The sequence below is a fragment of the Amia ocellicauda genome, chromosome 22, assembly GCF_036373705.1.
Source record: "Amia ocellicauda isolate fAmiCal2 chromosome 22, fAmiCal2.hap1, whole genome shotgun sequence".
Lineage (NCBI taxonomy): Eukaryota > Metazoa > Chordata > Actinopteri > Amiiformes > Amiidae > Amia > Amia ocellicauda.
The window spans coordinates 8417411-8438801 of record NC_089871.1 but is presented as its reverse complement, the minus strand read 5'-3'; the positions used below and the strand labels follow the sequence as shown (position 1 = coordinate 8438801).

At 52.7% G+C, this 21391-nt stretch overlaps 1 protein-coding gene across 1 annotated transcript; it reads left to right on the top strand.

The window, feature by feature from the left end:
* Positions 1–413: 413 nt before the first annotated feature.
* Positions 414–20098, top strand: mettl16 (methyltransferase 16, N6-methyladenosine). The gene is made up of 10 exons (XM_066695744.1): positions 414–580; positions 1685–1813; positions 9869–10053; positions 11093–11233; positions 11550–11665; positions 11862–12004; positions 13845–13914; positions 14498–14587; positions 18874–19047; positions 19151–20098. The coding sequence occupies exons 2-10, from the start codon at positions 1686–1688 to the stop codon at positions 19751–19753; spliced, it is 1650 nt and encodes a 549-aa protein (XP_066551841.1). The 5' UTR covers positions 414–580; position 1685; the 3' UTR covers positions 19754–20098.
* Positions 20099–21391: the final 1293 nt, after the last annotated feature.

Sequence of the window (21391 nt, the reverse complement as noted above, 5' to 3'; positions counted from 1 at the left end):
TCACTGATATCCACCTGCACACTGAACAATAGATCATGCAAAAAGTCTTGCTACATGCAGAGTAGACCAAATATCTCCGTATACTTTAAATTCTATATATATATATATATATATATATATATATATATATATATATATATATACTTAAACAAGGGTATGACTGAGGCAACTGTATGCATTCTATGAGTATTTATATTTATTTGAGTATTTTAACACATTTTAAAAGCGTCTGATCATATGTATATTCTTCTATATGTCGTGTTTAGCGGTACTGGCTGTGATATTATATTTCCTATCTGCAGCAGCTGGACCTTAATCTTGGAGATGTGCCTCTGCCCTCTGCTGCCACTTCCACTCGCCTGTGCCGTACAGTGACGTCAACGACAGGCTCCGCGCGTCATTGCCGTGCGACGCCGGGAGCAGCTTCCTCCCTGCTCTTGCCGTACACAGCCATGAGCCGCAACGCGGGAGCAACGTGAGAGAAACTTGCCTGTGTTTACTTCTGGAGAGACGACTTGTCCCGGACTCTGCGCCTGCGTCTCTGTCGTGTCTTACCTTATCCCCGTCGCTCAGACCCCAGGTGCGCGTCCGGTGTCTGTTGCTTTCGCTTCGCACGTTAATTATGTGTAAAATGGAGAGAGAGTGAGTGTGAGTTCATACAGGCCTGCCTTCGTGTGTGCATGGACTCTGAGTGAACTGCCTGCACAGGTTGCTGCTCATGCATGTAGATGTGCTGTAAAAATGTGCATAAACTACCTGCTGTATTCAGATAATCTGCAGGCAGAGAGGTGGTGGCAGTGGGATTCATGCAGTGAATCTTTCACAACTTGTACGAACAAGAACAACTTTCCTCCCTCCACCAAAAGCAGTGGCACTCACGTATATATACAGAAATATGACACAGCTCCTGCACGGCATGTAGCTGCAAGTACAGTTCCCTTCACTGGTCTATTCTTGTCTATGTGTTTCAGAATATACATTGTGTTCATGTCGGTGTTGTTTTGTGTATCGGTGTTGTGCGCATGTGTAGTGCACCTGTGGCACAGCTTGATAACACCACAGTCACCAAGAGGGACTGGAATATTGAATCTATGTTGCATAATAAAGCTATAACCTATAATAAATACAAAATACTCTGTAAAGCGTGATGTTAAATCCCACATAAAATAATCATACATAATGCCAATCAATGACCTTGATTACTGGAGGGTTTGTATCAGTTCTGTAACACAGAGGACAGGAATGGGGTTGCATGGTTTTGCTGTGAGTTTGGTTATTTCCCCCCAGTTTCCATCTGTGATCTCAATCCTACACAAGTCTGTCCAGCTACAAAACACCATGTTCCCCTCCTTCAGCAATGATCTGCTGATATACTACAGACACTCAGGGGGTTACAGTGATTTATTCCAATGCGAAAAAACAAATTCAATTCAAAAAAATGCTCTAATGAGCTGAGAAAATGAATCCCGCATATGAAACGAGCAAACGGGGAAACGAGAATTCTCCCCCAGATAGTATTGATCACTGCCTGGGTTCGCGGCTGATTGAAATTCCTCATAATCCGCAAACTGCCTGTTTTGTCTCTGTTGACTTGTGTTGTGTTTCATTTGACTCGTTATTATGTTTATGATTCATTTCTCTCCCCCGCCCCCCCCACCCCAACCCCATACTCCCCAACCAACAGGATGGCCCTGAATAAATCCATGCATCCTAGAAACCGATACAAAGACAAGCCTCCGGACTTCGCCTACCTGGCCTCCAAGTATCCCGAATTCCAGCAACACGTCCACACCAACCTGACGGGCAGAGTGGGGTAAGAAGGATCTGCCCCTTGTGACTAGATTGCCACAGTACTTAATGCCAGTTACCTCCGCCAGGCAGCTGCTCTGCTTTTCGGACGGTTTGTCTGATGTTTGCAGCACGGTTCGCTATACTGTACCCCTCCAAGCTTCATCACGAGGTTCACTTTGCTTTCCTACAATTTACCGTGGTTTTATCCACAGTCGTCTTTTGTGGGTGTGTTTCATACAAACAAAATGGACAGATGTTTAGATCTTAGTCCCCGGTGACAGGCCCTGGTGATAGGCCCTCTCCCAGCCAGGTCCTGTCGACTTCGTTGAGAGCTGACTGGCTTGACAAACGCAGTGGAGCACCACAAAAGTCCCTTAAAACACCCAGGAAAGAAAGATCCAACATAATACCTGTTTAAAAACGGTATTTCTCAGTAAATCTGACAAACGCGTAGTGAGTCTGTGCTAGATTTCCGAGGTTAGCAGGACAGCGTGCCCGGGTTTGTGTGTAAACCTACCACTGTAATCATCACGTCACGTATGACGGGTGTTTGTGATGCCTCTGACTCACAACGGCTGGTTTTCTGTTTTTTGGGCCTGTGACGACTTTCTTTACTCCATGTTTAGCTCCAGAAGCCCAGACATGCATTCATATGTGTCTGTTGTGTTCATTAGAGAGGAAAGTTCAGCTATTGTGAGATCCAGTTGACTGCAGTGTGTCTCCGTTTGCTGCTCTGGGCACCGGCCAGGGGGTGTTCGTGAGTCGGAGAGGTCTCTGCCCTGTCTGAGCGAGGGGCAGCACTGCTCCCGGTCAGGGCAGACAGTGGGGCTGAAAGCTGCGGGGTCCTGCAGACGAGAGGCCTCTGAAGGCCGTGGAGCTCGGCACGCATCTCGTATGCTGTGTGATCGAGGGCTGCTTTTATTATTATCTTTTGTGAAGATTTTCTTTGCAGGAGGAAAAGAGTTCTAGAAATGAAAATCAATAGCCCTGCAGGGCTGTGCTGGGGGTGGGGGGGGGCTGTCCTATAGAGATGTCCATCTTCAAGAAGGCAGGCTGAGCCCGTCGATACACCGCAGGAGCTGCTTTGAGAGTGGGGGGGGGAGTTCGGCGCTCCGGGAGTTTGAGGGCGAAAGAAATGAAAAGAAAGAGAGCTGGTTATCGGTGATGAGACTTGCCTTCCTTTATAGGGTGAATCCGTGATTGTTACTCACACGGCTCATTGTGTGTTGTCAGCACTGCTCAGTTTTACATGCTGATTGCACGGGTGTCTTTGTCCCTGGGAGGAGTAAGTTGAGGCACGTGATTTTCCCTGAAGAATCTGATTAAAGATCAACAAAAGAGTAATATGAAATGCATGGAGAAACTGTATCAGATACCTTTTCCTTCTGTGTAAAGACATTTATAGTTTGTGTTTAGGAATGCAGACTCCCTAGTGTAATTATTCCCACTGACAGCTGGCTGAATCTTATTATGATTGTGATTATTATTACTACTACTTATCACAATAATTGATTATACACTGGTAATAACACCCAGTTGAGAAATTAACACATTTTTACATTATAACTCCGTTAATTTGCAATTACGAGCTCAATAAGGAAAGGGCAGACAGCGTGTGCTGCAGGACGGACAGAAATTCACTCACTCTGAGCATCCCAGCGCTATTTTCACTCTCAGTTTTATTATTATGACTCGGTAATTATCGATCGAATCGGGTAAAACGCACAAGCAACCGTCTGGGTATCATGTCGGATCTCGGTATGAAGTTTGGTTTGTGTAGCGCGGAAACTGGCAGCAGAAGGTAGAGATTGTCTGAATGGATAATAATACTACTACTAATAATGACAATAAAGATTGTGCGAGACAACAGTGCTGTTTCTGTTCTGACACGCACACTGATAACACCACAGGGTCGTCTGTAGGGAACCAAAACACGCTTCAGTCCCCAAACAAAAAATCCAAGGTGACTAACACATGCTTGGAGCCCTGGATGGGAATTGTGAACAGGCATCGTCTCCGATTGCAACTCTCTTTCCATTCCCCCTTAGTTCTGTCCGTCCTGCCAGCGGGGGGACATGAGACCGGATCAAATCGCTGTATAACCAGGATTTCGTCTCTCTCGGTACACAGTTGAGAAGCTGCTCTCACCACCCCCATCGCCACGGGCTTCCTGAACGAGAGGTATTGAGCTGTTCTCGGCCGGCCGGAGCGGCACAGGCCTCTGCGTTTTGGTGTTTTGGGCCAATCGCTCACTCGTTTAAACCTACGGGGGGGAAGGAAAACAACAACAACAACAAAAGACGTTTGTAGAAACATCTTTCCTGGTTTCGAGTTATGTGTCTGGCAGCGCTGGGCTTGTGTGTATATTACCAGACACCCTGGCAGGGCTGGGGGAAGGGCGTTGGAAAGCCGGAGTGCGATTCACAGAGAGAGCGATTAAAAACAAGTGGAAGAGGCAAACGGCAGTCTGGGGAGGAATCGGGGTTCGCTGCTGTTGTCGGTGCCGGGGGGCAGATTGAGCGAGAGCCGCGTTGGGCTCTGAAATGCCTCGGCACAGTGTTCAGATTCTGCGAGACGAGACCCGGCTGCATCGCTTCAGGGTCACTCTGAGCAAATACGCTCTCTCGCAGCCTGTTTGCCTTGGCAGCTATTAAAAGTGTTCACACTGCTGGAAAGGGGGTCCTTGTAGTGGGCCCGGCGGAGTCGGGGTGTAATTTGCATCTTCGTATCCCGTCTCGGGCCTCACCTGTCGTCGAGGGCTCCAGCAGTCAGTGGAGGATAATTCAGTTCAGTCGGATCGGTCGGCACAGAGCTCTTGTGTTTCTCAGCCTCTTCCCCTCTGTGGTATCTCGGCTGCTCTGGCCCGTGCTGTGGTGCACTGTGGGATTGCCGTCGGGCTGTCTGAGATTGATCTGTTATCTGCCACTGGAGGCTAAAAGGAGAAGGAATCCCTTCAGTGCGTGTTAGACAAATGCTTTCAAACAGAGAGAAAATCCGGCAGAAACCTCCCCCTCCCCAGCCGCGGTGCCTCTGAGCAGCGCCCCGCCACATCCGTGTCCAGTAATAATATACATCGTGCTCACTGTGTTTGCTAACCAAGGGTCCCATTTTAATGATCCTAATGATCTGGCTGCAGCCGCCAGGACTCCTGAGCTCGGGGCTGATGGATGGATGGATGGGGTGGGGGGGTGGGAGAGGAGCAGACAGGCAGATGCACAGACTGACGGACAGTAAGAGGCCTGCTGCCCTGGGCCCTGCCTGTCTGTCAGAGACGGGTTCAGCACATCCACGGCAATCACAGAGCAGGAAATCTCGCTCCGTCTGCCCGCGGTGCTGCGGTCTCCAGAGCCGGACGAATGAATGAATAAATGATCAGATAAATAGAACTGTCTCACCGTTGTTGTTTTTTTTCTTCTTCTTTTGTCCGGGCTGTGTTTTGATCTGAAATTACAGTTCTTTAAACAAAGAAGAAATAGAGCACAGTGCTTCAGGGGTGCTGTCTGTGCCAGGAAGACCGTGGCCCGTGTTGCTCGGCGGCCTGCCGGGTTCAAGGCCAGAGTCGGCAGGTATCCGAGCGCCAGAGAGCGGCTCTTCGGCGCGGCCGTGCTGGGCGGGTTGTTTGATGAGGTTGTGGAGGGGTCCTGCTTCGACCGGCTTCTGCTTTTGATTAATAAGCACAGGTTTCTGAAACCCAACCGGCTGCTCCGGCTCGCTGGCTCTCCCTGCTCCTAATTAGAGGAGCTTCTCCAATTTTGGGAAAGTTGGCATTGACTAGAGTTTAGTTTTTGTTTTTCTCCCTCACCCCATCCCCGCTCTCAGTGCCCGGAGGGCCCTGTTTACTGTCTGCCTTTTTGGAGGTAGTCACAGTAGGCTGTGCAGTGGAGAGAGTCTGAGAGGAAGCGGAGAGACCTGATTTCTGTCTCCTGTCAATATCGTGCCCGGCGGTGGCACAACGCAGACGTGTCTTGTCCTTTCACGTCAACACTGTATCCGTGTGTTTTCTGTATTTCTGGTTCTTGTGATGGATCTGTGGGGGTTCTGTCTGCTGTCGGAGGAACAAAAGGTGCTTATAATTTCACGGGACTGACGCCATCCATCTTGAGGCGGACTCCCCCGGCTCCTGCCTGGTCCGATTGCTCGTCATGACGAATGGAGACGATTAAGTGGCAGTGAAATGGCTCTCTTGATTAATTGACCTTGTTTTATTCGCCCGTATGTCCTTGATATACCTGCCCTTGATCCTTCTGGTGTTGTTGAGTCCTGGGCCCTGCCTGCTATTGAGGAATTTACAAGCAGGATTGAACCCCTCTGAGCTGATGCCACCTGAGACAAAGATGTAGCAACCTTTTTCTCAATGACAAGTTGAAGAGAGCGACAGAGAGGGAGCGACGCGCGATCAATAATCCTCATGTTTTGTGTGGCCCGGTGGGAACGGCTCTGACAGGGTGTTTTACAGCGTGGAGCGGGGAGACCGGGATAATGTTTGGTGGCAAAAATCGCATTAAAAGGTGTGAACTGTTGAAATTGAGTCCAGCCGCTTCCCTGCAGTCACCTTCTGGGAGGTGTTCAGATGAAAGTTCAGGATGACATATCAGGCTTGTTCCCCCCCCCGCAGAATCCCCCAGCACTTTTATAAATCTTGCATTTAATCTCCAGCAGGGAAATTCTTAATCGATAGACGGAGCAGGTGCGGCGTCAGGCCATGCCATTTCAGTGCACTCTTCTGGGTCACGTGAGATTTAAGAAACCCAAAGAAAAGCCCCTAACATCCCCAACGTAAATAATAACAAGTACCTCACTGATACAGAGAGATTAGTCAATTTGAACTAATCCATTACGTTATGAACAACAGGAAGTGAATTATATAATGATAGTAATAATATCATATACAGAAAATAGTTAAAGTAAATTATCTCATGTCAGTCTTTTAACCGATTGTAAATGTCTCCTGGGACATTAGCATAAATGTCTTAAGAGAAGAAGAGCAAGGAGCGCCGAGCTGCCGGAGCAATTAAGATTTACAAACTGTTCAGATGTCGCTCGGCACCGCGTGGCTTTGATCTCTCGCGTGGAACTGCATCAAATACACGAGACGGGTTTCCTTTGGAGGAGAACCTGCCTGTCGACGCCTCACACGGCTGATCTGAAGCGCCGGTTTCTGAGCTCTTGTCTTTCGCTTGTTTTTTGTATTGTTTTGCTTTTCATAAAAACAAGAATAGGGAATCACTGTCAGGAGCGCGAGAGCGAGACCAAACGGCAGAGTGAACTGCCGACGTGATTGCCCCACAGGGCCGCGCTTTGGGAGAGGAAGGGGGTAATTACGGTAATTGCAGTGTGTGTTTGGCGTCTCCGGTGAGCCTCTCTCTCGCTGGCGCTCGGGCGAGGGGAGCGGCGCAGCGTGGCTGTGTTCGGCACCTTCCCGCTCCCACTGTCCAACAGCAATACAGGCCGAGACGGGCTTGTGTGACTGAGGGGACCGTGGGGCCCTGGACTGAGACACTTCAGCTCGGCCCCAGGAGTCCGTGCCTCAGCAGTATGTCTGTATCAGCGAGGCGTCACCGGTGCTGCTGGCTCAGCACTTTCCTCGCTTGCTCTGCCCTTCACGCCCGACTCCCCCAGCCGACCTCGCCGCCCGAGTCCCTCGCAAACCAAGACAAATCACCCCCCCAAACCAGGGGGAGTCACCGACCCCCCGTCTCTGTGGGGTAACCTTCAGAAGTGCCTTTTCAGTGAAGCCAGGAGCTGGAAAACAGACCTTCTTTGAATGTGAATGACAGGATTGGTTTAAATAATAAGTAGGTTTCGATTACGAGTGTCTCTGGGCGTTGAGAGGAGGGCACTGGGAGCTGCAGGGTTAGAGGACCTGCTACAGTGCTCCTAATACCCCTGAGTGCCGTCCCCCCAACACCCGCACCATCCCGCTCCCTCCCCAGCAGGGCATTGATTCACCCTGGCGCTGTAGGTTGTCTTCAGGGGGGCAGAGGGGCAGGATTGACACACACAGTCCTGGGCCTGATCTGGCCTCTGTCTCAGGATGACAGCACTGTCTCTTTGAATTGCGGCCGCTCCCTCTCTCCCTCCCTCTCTCTCTCCCCCTCTCCCCCTATCTCTTCAGCTGCATCTCGAAGCGGCATTGTCGTATTTGTAGATACTCACGTGGTTTCTATGGAGACGGCGCTCTTGTCTGCTGTTGTCTCAGCGCTTGAGAGACGGCCCTGGCTTTAGAGAGCAAGAGAGGAGAGAGAAGAGGGGGAGAGGGAGAGAGACAGAGAGACAGAGAAAGCAATCTAATTAGGATCTAAATATAGGCCCAGGCTCTGGACTGAGGTGCTCTGGTGCGGAGGGGGCAGTATTGATCAGGTGTGAGAGCCCGTCGGGAAGAACAGACCTGGAATTTGTGATCGGTGGACGTGTGCTGCGAGGGCTGCAGGGCGGGGGAGGCGTTCAGGGTACAATTTTGGAATTGATAAGCATCTCCTCCAGATTCAGTTCAGGAGTAATTGTTCCCACTGGAGCTCGAGTCATTCCCAAACAATTACTTGCTCGCTTACCAGCGCTTAGAGCTGCGTTTCCATTTTCAAACCGGAATCTGTCTGATGTATTTTTAAAGAAGTGACACACCTGGGAATCGCACATTATGAACTTGTACCTCATCGTGTCTCGTTGTATGAATAGTATGAAGTGTCTGCGTACCGTGCGATTCGGTTAAAGATTCGATTTGGTCTAACCCGTAGTCCCGGTGAAATGCACTGAAATGAGTTGTGTATTGATTATTGATTTGCTCTCCACCTCGCCGTTCCTAGAAGGTCCCTGCCCCTGAAGTCAGCATATTCCACTCTTATTTATTATATCTTTCTAAAAAAATCTATTTCCATTCAAAGGATTAAAATCACCTTTTTTTATACACATTTCCATGTTCGGGCTCTGGTTCTGGTTGCAGGGATACTGTAAACCCCCTGAGCTGTGCGGAGAAGGAGCTGTAAGCGTCTGGGTTCAGTCCCCGTTGACTGTGTAAGATTGGTACGTGGTTTAAGATACATGCTTTAGAAAAAATAAAAATAATTGAATCATCAAAATCCTTGACTGCTTTTTCTAGTTTACTGGAACGTGAGCATCCGGTGCTGAACCGTGGCTGAATTGTGTCAGGAGTGGTGTTCAAGCAGCCAAGTGCAGTAACTTAGTGATCCAGTCTGCTCTGATTATCCTTTACTGTGAGCCCAGTGCTGCCCGTCGGTTATGGCAGTGTGGGTCCGACTGGCCGAGCAGACAGGTCTTGGGCAGATCATTCTCTGGGGCCTTTCTGAGCCGGGCAGGCAGAGTAACAGGAACGCAAGGGAGTGTGTCACATGACCAGACACATCTGAGGAGACCTGGGAAATGTCAAAACATAATTTCCAGGATGTGGGAAATTGCTTATACACGGGGACCCAGACACCTGCGAAAGGGCGCCAGACGTGTGTATCACCAGCGCACGTTCGATAGCGACGGCAGGTGTGAATTGAAAGCGGCGAATCGTTGGTCTAAGAAAAAAGAAAAAGAGCTTTTCAGCCCTAATCGCGCGGTAGATGATCTGCGTTGTTGAATTGTAATCTCCAGGCGCGGGGAAATCGGGGGAGGGGGGCAGCGTGTGATAAATAAAATAATTGTCCCGGTGATAGAAAGCAGTTTTGTCAGTGTGAGGGGGATACAGTAGGTCTTTGCATGCAGACGTGTTCGTACTTGTCGTTGTGAATGAGAATTGACTCTGTTGCCTTTGCTGGGCACCCTGGTAAAGGCTCAGCAGTGATAGGAGAGCAGTGAAGGTGTTGAGGGGTGCAGTGAGGTCGCGGTGCGGACGGGAGACGGACCGCAAATCGCAGGGACTGTGGGAAATCAAAGCCCGGCAGTGTCCGTGAGAAAATACGGGCACTGCTTGGCAGGTTTGAAATGTAGTTCTGCATAAACGATTAGTCGCCTCAGGTGTGTCTTAAGCACTTATGTTTGTGGTGCAGCTCGGATTGATTGGTCTCAATCAGCTGTGCCTCTCCATGACGGCCTGTCAGTGACACTCTCCCCCCCCACGCTGTGTGTCTTCCAGCCTGAACTTCAAGGAGCCAGAGGCGGTGCGCGCCCTGACCTGCACGCTGCTGAAGGAGGACTTCGGGCTGACCATCGAGATCCCGCTGGAGCGCCTCATCCCCACCGTCCCGCTGCGGCTCAACTACATACACTGGGTGGAGGACCTGATCGGAGGGGGCGGCCCACGCCGAGGCATCGACATCGGTGAGACCGTGGGGAAGGGCGGGGCGGGGGTGGGAAGAGGCTCCCGTTGTGTCCCCTACCTGCGAGTCCCTCGATTCAGACGCCTTCTTTAGTGTTTTAATTGAACATACCTCGTTACTTTGTGTTCTTTTTATACACACACTCACCCGGGTGTATTTTGTATGCCGAGTTTAAATTGTACCGGATAGAAGAGCTTTCTTCCGGTTTCCGTCGGTGTGCTTTTGGCGGCGCTCGGCTCTTTGGCACCGCGCTCTCCTCAGGCATCGGCCCTGCGAGGGTTAACTTGGACTCGGTTTTTCGAAGGCATTAACCGGCTTTCTCCGTCCCGCTGTTGTTTGCTGGGGATTGCAGTGCTCCCTGTGCCGGCAGGTGGCCGCAAACCCACATAAGAGCGCGTTGGCTTTCCCAGACACGCCCGGCGCAGAGGGGGCTTATGGAGCAGAGTCTCTGGGTGGGGGGGTTGGGGCTTGGCTGTCTGGGGGTCTGGCCGAGAGATCTGTTCTTCTGCCGCCTCATCCTGTCGCCCCTTGAGGCTGCGTGTTGTTTGAGCAGCCTGTGTGCGGAGGGGCGAGGGGGCGGCTGTGAGAGACTCATTCACACAGGCAGCCTTCACAGGGTGGGGGGGGTGTTGGGTGTAGAAGGGAGGTGGCGTTTGGTACTTTAAAAAAACTAAGGGGCGCCCTGCTCCTGATGATCATGTTAGTGGCCCCTGGGAATAGGTGTCTGAGGACTGCGCTGGGCCGCGGGCCAGACAGCTGCTGTTTGGGGTTACTGACAGCTGCGCCCCCCCCCCCCCCCCCCCCATTGTGGCAGGGGCTGCGCAGGGATGTGGGGCCAGGAATAGAGGGGCTCACAGGTGGCTTTGTTCCTTCATAGTGGTACGCCTATAACAGATCTCAGATAATCTGGTCTCTCTCAGAAGGGTGGGGCTATGACATCACTGTTAGTGTGATTGTTGAGCCGATGCTGATGAAATAAGTCGGGCCTTGTCGGGCAAGGGGCAGCATCGGGGCAGACAGTGACCGGGTCATGTCCACAGGTACGGGAGCCTCCTGCATCTACCCGCTGCTGGGCGCCACCATGAACGGCTGGTACTTCCTGGCGACGGAGGTGGACGACATCTGCTACGACTACGCCAAGAGGAACGTGGAGCAGAACCACCTCTCCGACCTCATAAAGGGTACCGATCCGCCTCCTTATCCCTCTCTCTCTCTCTCTCTCTCTCTCTCTCTCTCTCTCTCTGTCCCTAAGTCTCTTCTCACTCCCTGTCCTATTCTTTTCCTCTCTGGTTTAAACCAGTTTTATCCTCTGCAGTTATGACAAACTCTAAAGGCGCAATTATTCATATTAGATCGTTTTTAAAGCTGATCAAAAGAATCCCCGTGTCTCCTGGCCTTCGCTCTGGCATCATTTAATGTATTTATTTGATTCCTGGCATTCCTGCGTGGCGGAGGAATCGGGACTATCTCTCTCTCCCCTCTCCTCTCCCCCCGCAGTGGTCAAGGTCCCCCAGAAGACCCTGCTGATGGACGCTCTGAAGGAGGAGACGGCGCTGGTCTATGACTTCTGCATGTGCAACCCGCCCTTCTTTGCCAACCAGCTGGAAGCCAAGGTACGGACGGCGTGGGGGACCCGGTGGCACTAGAACCCGCTCCCTCGAGTGTGGCTCCAGGCCTGTGGCACAGACAGATGGGCGCCTCTGTGCCGTGTGCCACCGGCGGCGTTAACCCTGTCGCTCGCTGTCTGAGGTGATTCAGATGGTGCCGGTCAGGGGACTCATGCCTGTGTTTCTATGCCCCCCCACGCAGGGTGTGAACTCCAGGAACGCGCGGCGCCCCCCCCCCAGCTCGGTCAACACCGGGGGGGTGACGGAGATCATGGCGGAGGGGGGGGAGCTGGAGTTTGTGAAAAGGATCATCCACGACAGCCTGCAGCTCAAGAAGAGGCTCCGGTGAGAGAGAGAGGGAGGAGGAGGAAGAGAGGGAGAGGGAAGGAGAGAAGGGACTGGGTCTTCAGGGGAGGCCAGGCCTGACACTGAACCTTAAAGGTCCTGCTCTCTGGCTTCTGTCTGGCACGACAAAGGGGAAAAAAACTTAAAATATAATACAACTCCTCTCTGTAAATGTGTCTTGAGAGAAAGACAATGAAAGACAGCTCCCCACCCGGAGCTGTCAGTGGCTTGGTGTGCGTCTCGTGTGTGTGTGTTTGTGTGTGTTTGTGTGTGTGTCACTGTGTCTGGGTGTGTGACTGTCACTGTGTGTGTTCTTGTGTATGTATGTCACTGTCTTTCTCAGTGTGTGTGTCTGTATGTGTGTATGTCACTCTCTGTGTGTATGTTGTGTGTTCTAGTGTGTGTGACAGTGTGGGTGACAGTGTGGGTGTGTGTATGTGTGTGACAGCACACGCTGCAGCCGGTGCAGATGGGTTCCTGGATGGATCTGTCATCCGGAGTTTGTTTAATTAATTGGCAGACAGGGTAAACAATTACAATGGCTGGATCCTGGGAGCCCAGTGGGAGCAGCTGTGCGCAGAGTGCCCCCCCCCCCACCCTGAGCTGTCAGCGGCTCGGCAGACTGAGACGGAGGGGCCGCACTGGGGGGGGGGAGCGGCCGTGCGATTAGAGATGATTAGAATAGACACACCTGGGCTGCACACTGGGGACCGGGGGGTGGCGAGTGCGATTGACATGTGGGGCTTCCTGTTGGCTTCCCGTTTAAAGAGCACTTCTCCCACTTACGGTGCCAAGCGCGGGCATCGAGGACGCTGCCTCCCCAGGTGCCCCTGCCAGCCCCCTAACACACAGGGGCAGAATGAACACGCTTAATACATACATAATAATGACAATGATGGGAAATAAATCAATAGATAATCGTAGGGGGTGTGTGTGTGTGTTTGTTGCTGGCTGTGTAACATGTCCGCACTCGAGCCAGACGTGGTGTGAGAAAGAAAACAAACAAACACACAAAACAAAGAGCGAATTCAAGAGTCCTGATTAAACACCAGGGGAGGCGGAGCTGCCGGTGTCAGCGTTGGTGCTTCTGTGGGATTCGGCCGACAGCCGGGCTGGATCACTTACATGTGTTGGGTGGGGGGGGGTGAATTAAATTAATGCATAAATAAATAACAATCCCTCGGCTCACGTGGGCCCCTAACTTGGAGCCCCGTCCTGCCTGGTGTCAGTAGTCTCCTGCGCTCTGGAGAGGGTGTAATAAACTGTCCTTAAACACGTACATGCTTACACACGCTACTGAGACAGTGAGAGGTCATGGGATACACACACACACACACATGCACGCACACATGTTATGCAAATACCGGCACACACAAACACACACTCAAGACTGTTCCCACACACCGAGAGACGAAGAGGTGAGAGAGAAGTAATAGAAGGGGTTGTCGTTCTCTGGGGGGAGCGGTTCGGAATAAATTCCTTATTTACAATTTGTCAAGCTTTTTGTTGACTTGCAAATTATTTGCCACCACCCCACCCCCTCAAGGTTTTACAGATATTGACCCGGCTGGGCTCTTTCTTTTGTCTCGCTCAGGGTGTATTGATTTTTGTGGGCCTCGTATGTGACTTCAAAACATATATTCATTTATCTTGTTTACAAAGTGAACTCCCTTTTAATTACTGAGCCCCACAAATAAACCGCCACTTCAACTGTTCCCCGAGATGTTGAGATGCCCAGAGTTCAGCCCTGGGGTCAGTCTCCCGCCCGCCCTTTGATCTCGGCCGGCTGCCTGTCTTCCAGGCCGAGGTTCTGAGAGACGCTGTTGTTCTGTGTTTACAGGTGGTACAGTTGCATGCTGGGAAAGAAGTGCAGCCTGACGCCTTTGAAGGAGGAGCTGAGGAAACAAGGGGTAAATACCGCAGAGACGACTTCAAACACGGACCAGATGCACGGGGTCCGGCGGGGAGGGGCGGAGGAGATGGTCGCTCGGCTGCCGATGGTGTCGATTACCCGTGAACAAGTGGCGCCGCCACCAGTCCGGGTTTATTAGGCGCGCTGTCAGTCAGCCGCGTCCTCGGGAGCTGGCGCTGTCACCCCGGATCGTCCGTGACGCCCCTCGAGCTGCGCCGCGATCAGGGGGGTGTGTCGCCTTGTCCTCCCCGCGTGTGTCTTAATGGGAGGCTAATTAAAATGCTAATTATGTTTTTGTGTGTGTGTGCCACCAGTGAGGGAATGCTCCCTCCAACCCCATGCTGTCTGGATCTGTCCCTTTCTCTCTCTCTCTCTCTCGGCATCAGAGTGTTTATTTGTTCGTTTTAGTTTAGTTTCTCTTTCGATTTGGATAAGACACCTGCCTTCATATTCACAGGCCAATGCAGGGCTGAGAGGAGGCCCTGGCTCTGTGACACACACACATGATCTGTATGATATTTGTATGTGTATGCGTGCCACGCCCCGCAACAGTGACTGACGGCTGGTGTTTTTCGTTGCAGGTGCCCAAAGTGACCCACACCGAGTTCTGCCAAGGGAGGACCATGCGCTGGGCGCTGGCCTGGAGCTTCTGTGATGATGTCAACGTCCCGGTTAGTCCTGTTGGTACACAGACAGACAGAGGGACAGACTGAGCGAGACACAGAGAAAGCGAGAAAGAGATTGAGACAGGGAGACAGCGAGATACAGGGAGACATGGAGAGACACAGCGAGAGACAGGGCGAGACAGACAGACATAGGGCTGGGGCAGCTGGGGGATCACACGAGGACAGCAGTCAGTGGTGCCACATCCTCTCGACAGCCACCGCTCTGCAGGTTCAGTTGTCTTTTTTTGTGAAAGCAATGGGAGTGGGGGGGGGGCACACCAGGCAACCTCTCATAATGACGTTCCTCAGAATGCGTCACCATCTGCCTGTGAGACAGAGAAAAAAAATTGTGGCAAAAGAAAAGCCTGGGACGGGGAGTCAAGTGGCTCAACCCTCCCAGTATGAAGATCCCGGGCCGTGTGAGTGCGGGGGGGAGGGGGCGTGGACGGTGGCCTGCTGAGGGAATGTAAATAATGCATTCCCACCCAATCCATTAAAGGCACTTAACCTGGTTCAAGGGAGCTGTTGTGCTTCCTAATTTGCCGTATCCTGGCAACAGTTGCCGGGGCTATGAGTGTGACACGCAACCGAGAGAGAGAGAGAAAGAGAGAGAGAGAGAGAGAGAGAGAGAGAGAGAGAGAGACGCACACAGAGACAGACAGAGAGAGAGAGAGAGACGCACACAGAGACAGACAGAGAGAGGGAGAGAGAGACGCACACACAGAGAGAGAGAGAGAGAGAGAGAGCGAGAGAACACTGAGGGTAGATTTGTGCTGATCTTTTAGAGCTCTCTCTCCCTGTGGGACTCGCTCTCGTTGTGAGGCAGTTGTGCAGAATGATTGCCCTACATTCCCCCCCTGCTGGACAGAGCCCGTCTCCACTGTGTCGAGAGGCTGCCTGAAGACGAGGGGTGTGTCTGTGTTTGTGTGTCGCTCTGTCTGTGTGCCTGTCTGCATGTCTGTGTGTGTGTGTGTGTGTGTGTTTTCTGGCGGGGGGCATTGGTGTCCCTGTATTTTCATTTCAGCCCTGGAAAAGCATGTCTCTATGTTTTTGTCCCTTTGTATATCCCTCCCGTTGTTTGCTCGACTCTTTATTTGCGTATTGAACCCGAGTCTCGAGCTTTTAGAGGTTCACAGACACCGGTAATGACCGCCTGACCAGCAGCACCAGGTAACCGGACTGCTTTGGGCCAGGCGTTTGACCGGTCTGGGGTCAGCGAGGAGTTCTGCAGGCCAGGACGGTGAGAGGGGGTGTGCGGGGCGGGGGGGGGCGCGTGGCCGAGAAGAGAGGGGGTGGGATTCATGCTGAGGGAGGCTAGGTACTAAAAGCTGTCTAGCAAGTTCCCTGGAAGGACTGGCGGAGTTGTGTGAGAGTCAGAGTGTGAATGTGTGTGTCAGCGTGAGCATGAGTGAGTGAGTGAGTGAGAGAGACGGAGAGGGAGGTACTCAATATACATATAGACTGGCTACTGTGATGGATTTTATTGATTTTTTTCCCTCCTTTGAATGGCAGGCTTAACAAGAGAGAGAGAGAGATAGAGGGAGAAGAAAACAAAGGAACACAAAGACAGGCTGTTCTGAGACCTGTGTGTGTGTAGGGGGGGCTCAAACTCTTTTAAACACTATGCTGTCCCACTCTCTCTGGAGAGAAGCGATTCAGGGCAGATGACTTGAGAAAATCCGGATGAACAATAGACATTTCAGGGGGTTTTGACGTTGTGCTCCTTTTACACTGTCGGCCTGCGGTCGCCTCGCTATCTTTACGTTTTCTTCTCGAAGGGCTTCACTGAGGTTCACGCAAAGTGCACCAACGCCCTGCGGAGCCCACTGTGTCAGAACAGGGATGTAGTTTTGTGTAGCACCAGTCGGTTCCTATCTGTGAAGCTGGGAGGCAGGTGAGGCTGTCAGGTGGCCGTGTATGTGGGTCACACTCTGTGCAGCGGAGAATAATAGTAAATTGATATCCACACTGTTGTGACGCCCAGGACGTGTTTGCAGCCCATGGATTCAACCTTTCACTTTGACGAACATGTGAATAGTTCTGCTGATGTCATCTTCTCATCCCTCAGATCTTAAAATAGGGCTGTGTGGGCGCCGGCCGGTCAGTGTGTGTGAGAGCGGAGCTGTTCGGCTCGGCCGTCCGTGTCCCTCCGGGGGCCCGGCGGGGCTGCGGTGACGAGGTGGGGGTCGCTGTGGTGCCACACTCTCCCGGCAGTGACGCCAGCCCGTGCGTGAAACGAGCCAGTGTCACTGCAGCGCCCGGGGAGGGCGAAACCCAGAGAGCAGGCTCCCCCCTGTGGCCAGCCGGCGCCAGTGCCAGACTGATTTGTTTGTGCCACAAGACAGCAGTGTGATTAGGGCTCTGTGGGATGATTTGTTCATGTAAGTTTGTTACTGTTTGTGTATTTTATTTATTCATAGGCAGAGGGACCTATATGTGTATTGTTTGTCTGTTGAGATTTGATATTCGTGTCAGTTCTGATTGGCTTCTCTGTCGAGGATAATGTACCGATGGACTGGGTGGGGCGTAGAATAAACCATTTCCAGCGGAACAGATTGGTTGTGAAAGAAACCCTAATGTGGTTTAAAGGTGGAGGTCAGGCCCGGGCGGTCGAGCGATCCGTCTCCTAACCTCGTTACCAGGACGTGTGCGGCCCTAACGTGGCGCTCATTTAATTTAGGCTGCCCAGGGAATGGGGGGGCTGGAGCTCACAGTGTTTGCTCAAAGCTGACCCCCCCCCAACACACACACACACACACTGACACACACACACACTCTCGCAGCGTCCCTCACCCAGACTGTGTCCCTCATTCGCCACACGCATCCCTGTCTGTCAGAAACTAAACATCGATTGTGTAATTAGGGGTCAATTAAGCAATTAAAGCCCTGCTTGAATAAACAAACAAACAGAAACAAAGTGATGACACTTCAGCAGCTCTGCGGTCGAAGAGATGCCTGTGTCGGGCCCTACCTGTGTGTGTGGATGCGTGACGCTGGCGTGACGCTGGTCCCAGTGCTGGGCGTGGGCAGCTTCCTGTTTATTCCCGGCTCCTGAGACGTGAAGAGAGAGGGCGAGGGAGGGTGCTGTGTGTCGCTCTGACGCGCTCCCGCTCTCCGAGGTGCTCCGACACCTCCGCCGACTCCCCACCGGTTTCCATGGAGACCGCGCAGAGGGGACCGCGTCAGTCTCCACTCACCTCCGGGAGAACGGGCCTCTTGTGCCGCCTGGCGCAGGTTGTGTGTGTGTGTGTGTGTGTCGGATCTTGGCTGCATGCAGGCAGTTGTGCGTGGCAGGGGAGTTGTTGTCAGTCTGTGCGTGAGGGCATGTATGTGTATTGTTGTGTGGGTTTGCTTTTGATGGTGTGCTATGAGCGTCTCAGGCCCAGACAGTGTGTTGGTCAGGACAGGGTCTCGGCTTGTGGGCCAACGTCTCGGCCAGGCTGACATCCGAGACACAGACTGGCAAGGGGACGTCCAACCCCATTTCTGGAGCTCTGACACAGACACACTGACACAGACACACACACACACACACACAAACACACACGTGCACACACAGACACACACACACACACACAGTGACAGACACTTTAAACCCTCGCTCTCTGCTCAAGCGCTCGGGTGAAGAGACGGTTGTCCAACTTGTTAGGCGGAGGCCAGTACCAGCCCCTCTGAGGTCGTTACTCAGTGTGAAGTGGTTAATCTCCCTGACAGGCTCTGAAAGAGATCTTCAAAGCAAGGCGCAGCTAATTAATTTATTTTTAATCTTAATTGGTTTTACAGACGTGTCGCTATGAAGCGCTTGATTAATCTGGGGACTCTGTGTTGGTTCTGGCTGTCGTTTGAGGGACAGCGACCGACCAGAGCCGATAACGATTTCGTAACAACTCTGTGAGCGAAGACACTGATCACTCACAGCCCATTCATTAGCGTAGAACCTGTACATGATTAACTATCGCGGCAGAGTCGAGTTTCACTGGGTTTTGGTGTGAGCTGGTGTTGTGGGTCCGAGAGGGCGATGGCAGCTCCGACTGTGTTGTGTTTGAGGCTGTTTTGGTGGCTCAGGCAATGAGGAAATGGAAAAACCAGCGCAGCAGCTGGGCTTTGTTCTGCAGCTCGAGATGAGGTCAGACGAGGTGTGACGGAGAGCTCTGGCTCCCCCTGCTGGCTGCCAAGAGACGCGCGGCTGCAGATAGACGTTCCTTGTCCTTTACAGTTGAGAAAACGATCAGATCAAGACTCTCTCTCTCTGTCCTTCTCACTTGTTTATTTCTCTCTCGCTCTGTGCTCAGTCCCCCCCGTCCAAGAAGCGGAAGCTGGAGAAGGCCCGCAAGCCCATCACCTTCACTGTGCTCGGCCCCACGGTCAGGGAGCTGGGGGCAAAGGTCGCCACGCTGGGCTCAACGGCGACGGGTAGCGCCGAGATCGTCACGGCCTGGACAGAGAAGATCCTCACTGACCTCCGGGTAAAAACACAACACACACACATAGCTAAATACACACTGACACACACACCGGTGCGCGGGGGGTTCGGTGAGGCGTGTTGTGACGCGTCTGTCTGTGTTGCAGGTTCTGCACAAGCGTGTGCCGTGTGGGAGGTCAGAGGTCAGCCTGTTCCTGACGGCTGTGGAGAACAGCTGGATCCATGTGCGGCAGCGGCGGCGCGACCGGGGGCGGCAGCTGAGGGAGCTCCCCAGAGCCCCCCCCGAGGGAGCCGGCGGCACCGCACAGCCCGACGAGAGCCAGGCGGGCGGGCAGGTGGCTCAGGACGTGCCGGGCCAGGGGTCGGAGGTCGCGGCGGCGCCACAGTCGGGAGAGAGCGGTGCCGGCGCAGACCCCGACCCCCGAGTGGCCGATGGCGGCGGTGCCGGGGAGGGGGAAGCTGAGGAGGCCGACCATCTGGGCGAGGAGGAGGAGGAGGAGGAGGAGATAGAAGGCGGTGTCACCAGACCCCCATCTGCGGCAGCAATGCAGGAAGCCTCAGCCGGAGGAAGCGGTGCAGGGGGGGGGCAGCAACACTTCCTGTTCAAGTGTCTGATGAACGTGAAGGAGGATGGAGGCGATGCGGCTGTGGAGCTGCACTGGGTCGAGGGGCAGAACCGGGACCTGATGAACCAGCTGTGCACCTTCCTGAAGAACCAGCTGTTTCGCCTGGTGGCCAGCCCCCTGTGAGACCGGACCGCAGCCTGGACACGGAGGGACGGCGCCGGTGCTGATGAGAGACCCTGTTTGTAACGCTGGGCGGCTTTTTCAGTTTGACCTTTTTCTGATTATTTTAGTTCGAGCAGAACCTCTGATCCTCTGGTCCAGCAGTGAGGATGGGTCAGAGACTCAGTTCAGACGTGTTCAGTGACTGGACTGAGGCCCCCCACCACCACCTTCCACAGACGCTGGAGTGAAGCCGGAGCCCCGTCAGTCACCTCGCCACGGCGGGGGCCCGGGTGCCGAAACCGTCTGTGAAATTGGAGGTTCTGACTTTTTTTCTAATTTAAAAAAAATAAATTCTTAAAAAAAATACATGTATGGCCTAAAGGTGCTGTTCATTTGTGCACAGGTGTGTGGGAGTGGGAGCGGGAGCGGGAGTGGGAGCATGTTCTTTCAATGAGAAGAAGGCAGCAATATCCTGATTGGCCTCATTTATATCAACACCGCAATAACAATGTGAACCAACAGAGCCTTTTTAGTTGACAAGTGAAATATATACCTACATAGTCTTCAGTCACAAATTGCAATTGAGCGTCAGCCGCTGCTGACGGACACAGAACTGTCAATATAAACTACCGTGGAAAACAAAACACAAGAAGCCTGGTTTCTGATCCTGCACAGCTGCAGAGTTTCACACAGCGTTGTGCGAATCAATCCGCTACAGAGTCCTTTCCTCCCGGTGTCTCGTCGCAGTCGGTCAATATGGACGAGGGGGACGCGCTTCCCTTTCCATTGACGCTCCCACGGTGTCCTCTTTGTCTCCGTTTGATGCACCAAAAAGCTGAATTACCGCACTTCGGATTTAGTTTTTTAATGACCACACTGGACCACTAGGTGGCAGCCTTGAGCTTCCTGAGCCAGCGCCCAGCCTTGAGAGCTTAGAAAGAAATGCATTGAGCTTCTGATCCGTCGATAAACACTTCCCAGACACTCGCTCCTCTGTACGGGACTAATCCGACCCAAATTGAGCTGCCTCAGCACTTTCCTCCAGAGGTTTTTAGGCAGAATACCCCCACACCCCCCTCTGTCCTCGGGTTACCCCCTCTGTAACCTCTCGAACAGGAAGTGTGAGCCGATAAACGCTTCCTGATGGGACTGCGAGCAACAACAGGAAATCTCGAGACACTCACTGTCAGCTGAGTTGACCGCTAGGAAAAAAAGCAAGCAGTCCGATTCCGGCAGAGCAAAGCCGGGCCTGCGACCCCCGGGCAGAGCGAATCCCAGAGGGCAGCACGGGGGGCCGGCGGGTTGTGTGTCCATTAAGTTCCCGACACCGAGCAGGTTCCCTACTTGAATTAATCTGGCACCAGTGAGGACTGTGAGGATTATCTGCGCCTGCAGCCCCCCCCCCCCACAGAGACCTAAGATGGCTGGTTCAGGGTTAACTGCATTGTTGTCTTTTGTGTGTGTATATGTGTGTGTGTGTATATAAATGCAAATTAAATCTGTATTGGATGGAGACACTAGAATTAATTCCCCCGTCTGAAATCCTGACGGCGGCGCAGCAGATCTCTCGGGACAGCGCGGCTCTGAGCGGCCCGGCTGCGTCTGCCGCACACGTGTTGTGTGAGCGTTTAGGCAACATCGGCAATCTGCGATGAAGGC

Bases quoted from the DNA above. Each gene is read 5' to 3' on its own strand.
- mettl16 (XM_066695744.1), top strand. From the start codon at position 1,686: ATGGCCCTGAATAAATCCATGCATCCTAGAAACCGATACAAAGACAAG. The intron at 11,666-11,861 runs GTACGGACGGCG...CCCCCCACGCAG, and splicing joins CCAACCAGCTGGAAGCCAAG to GGTGTGAACTCCAGGAACGC. The intron at 14,588-18,873 runs GTTAGTCCTGTT...CTCTGTGCTCAG, and splicing joins GTGATGATGTCAACGTCCCG to TCCCCCCCGTCCAAGAAGCG.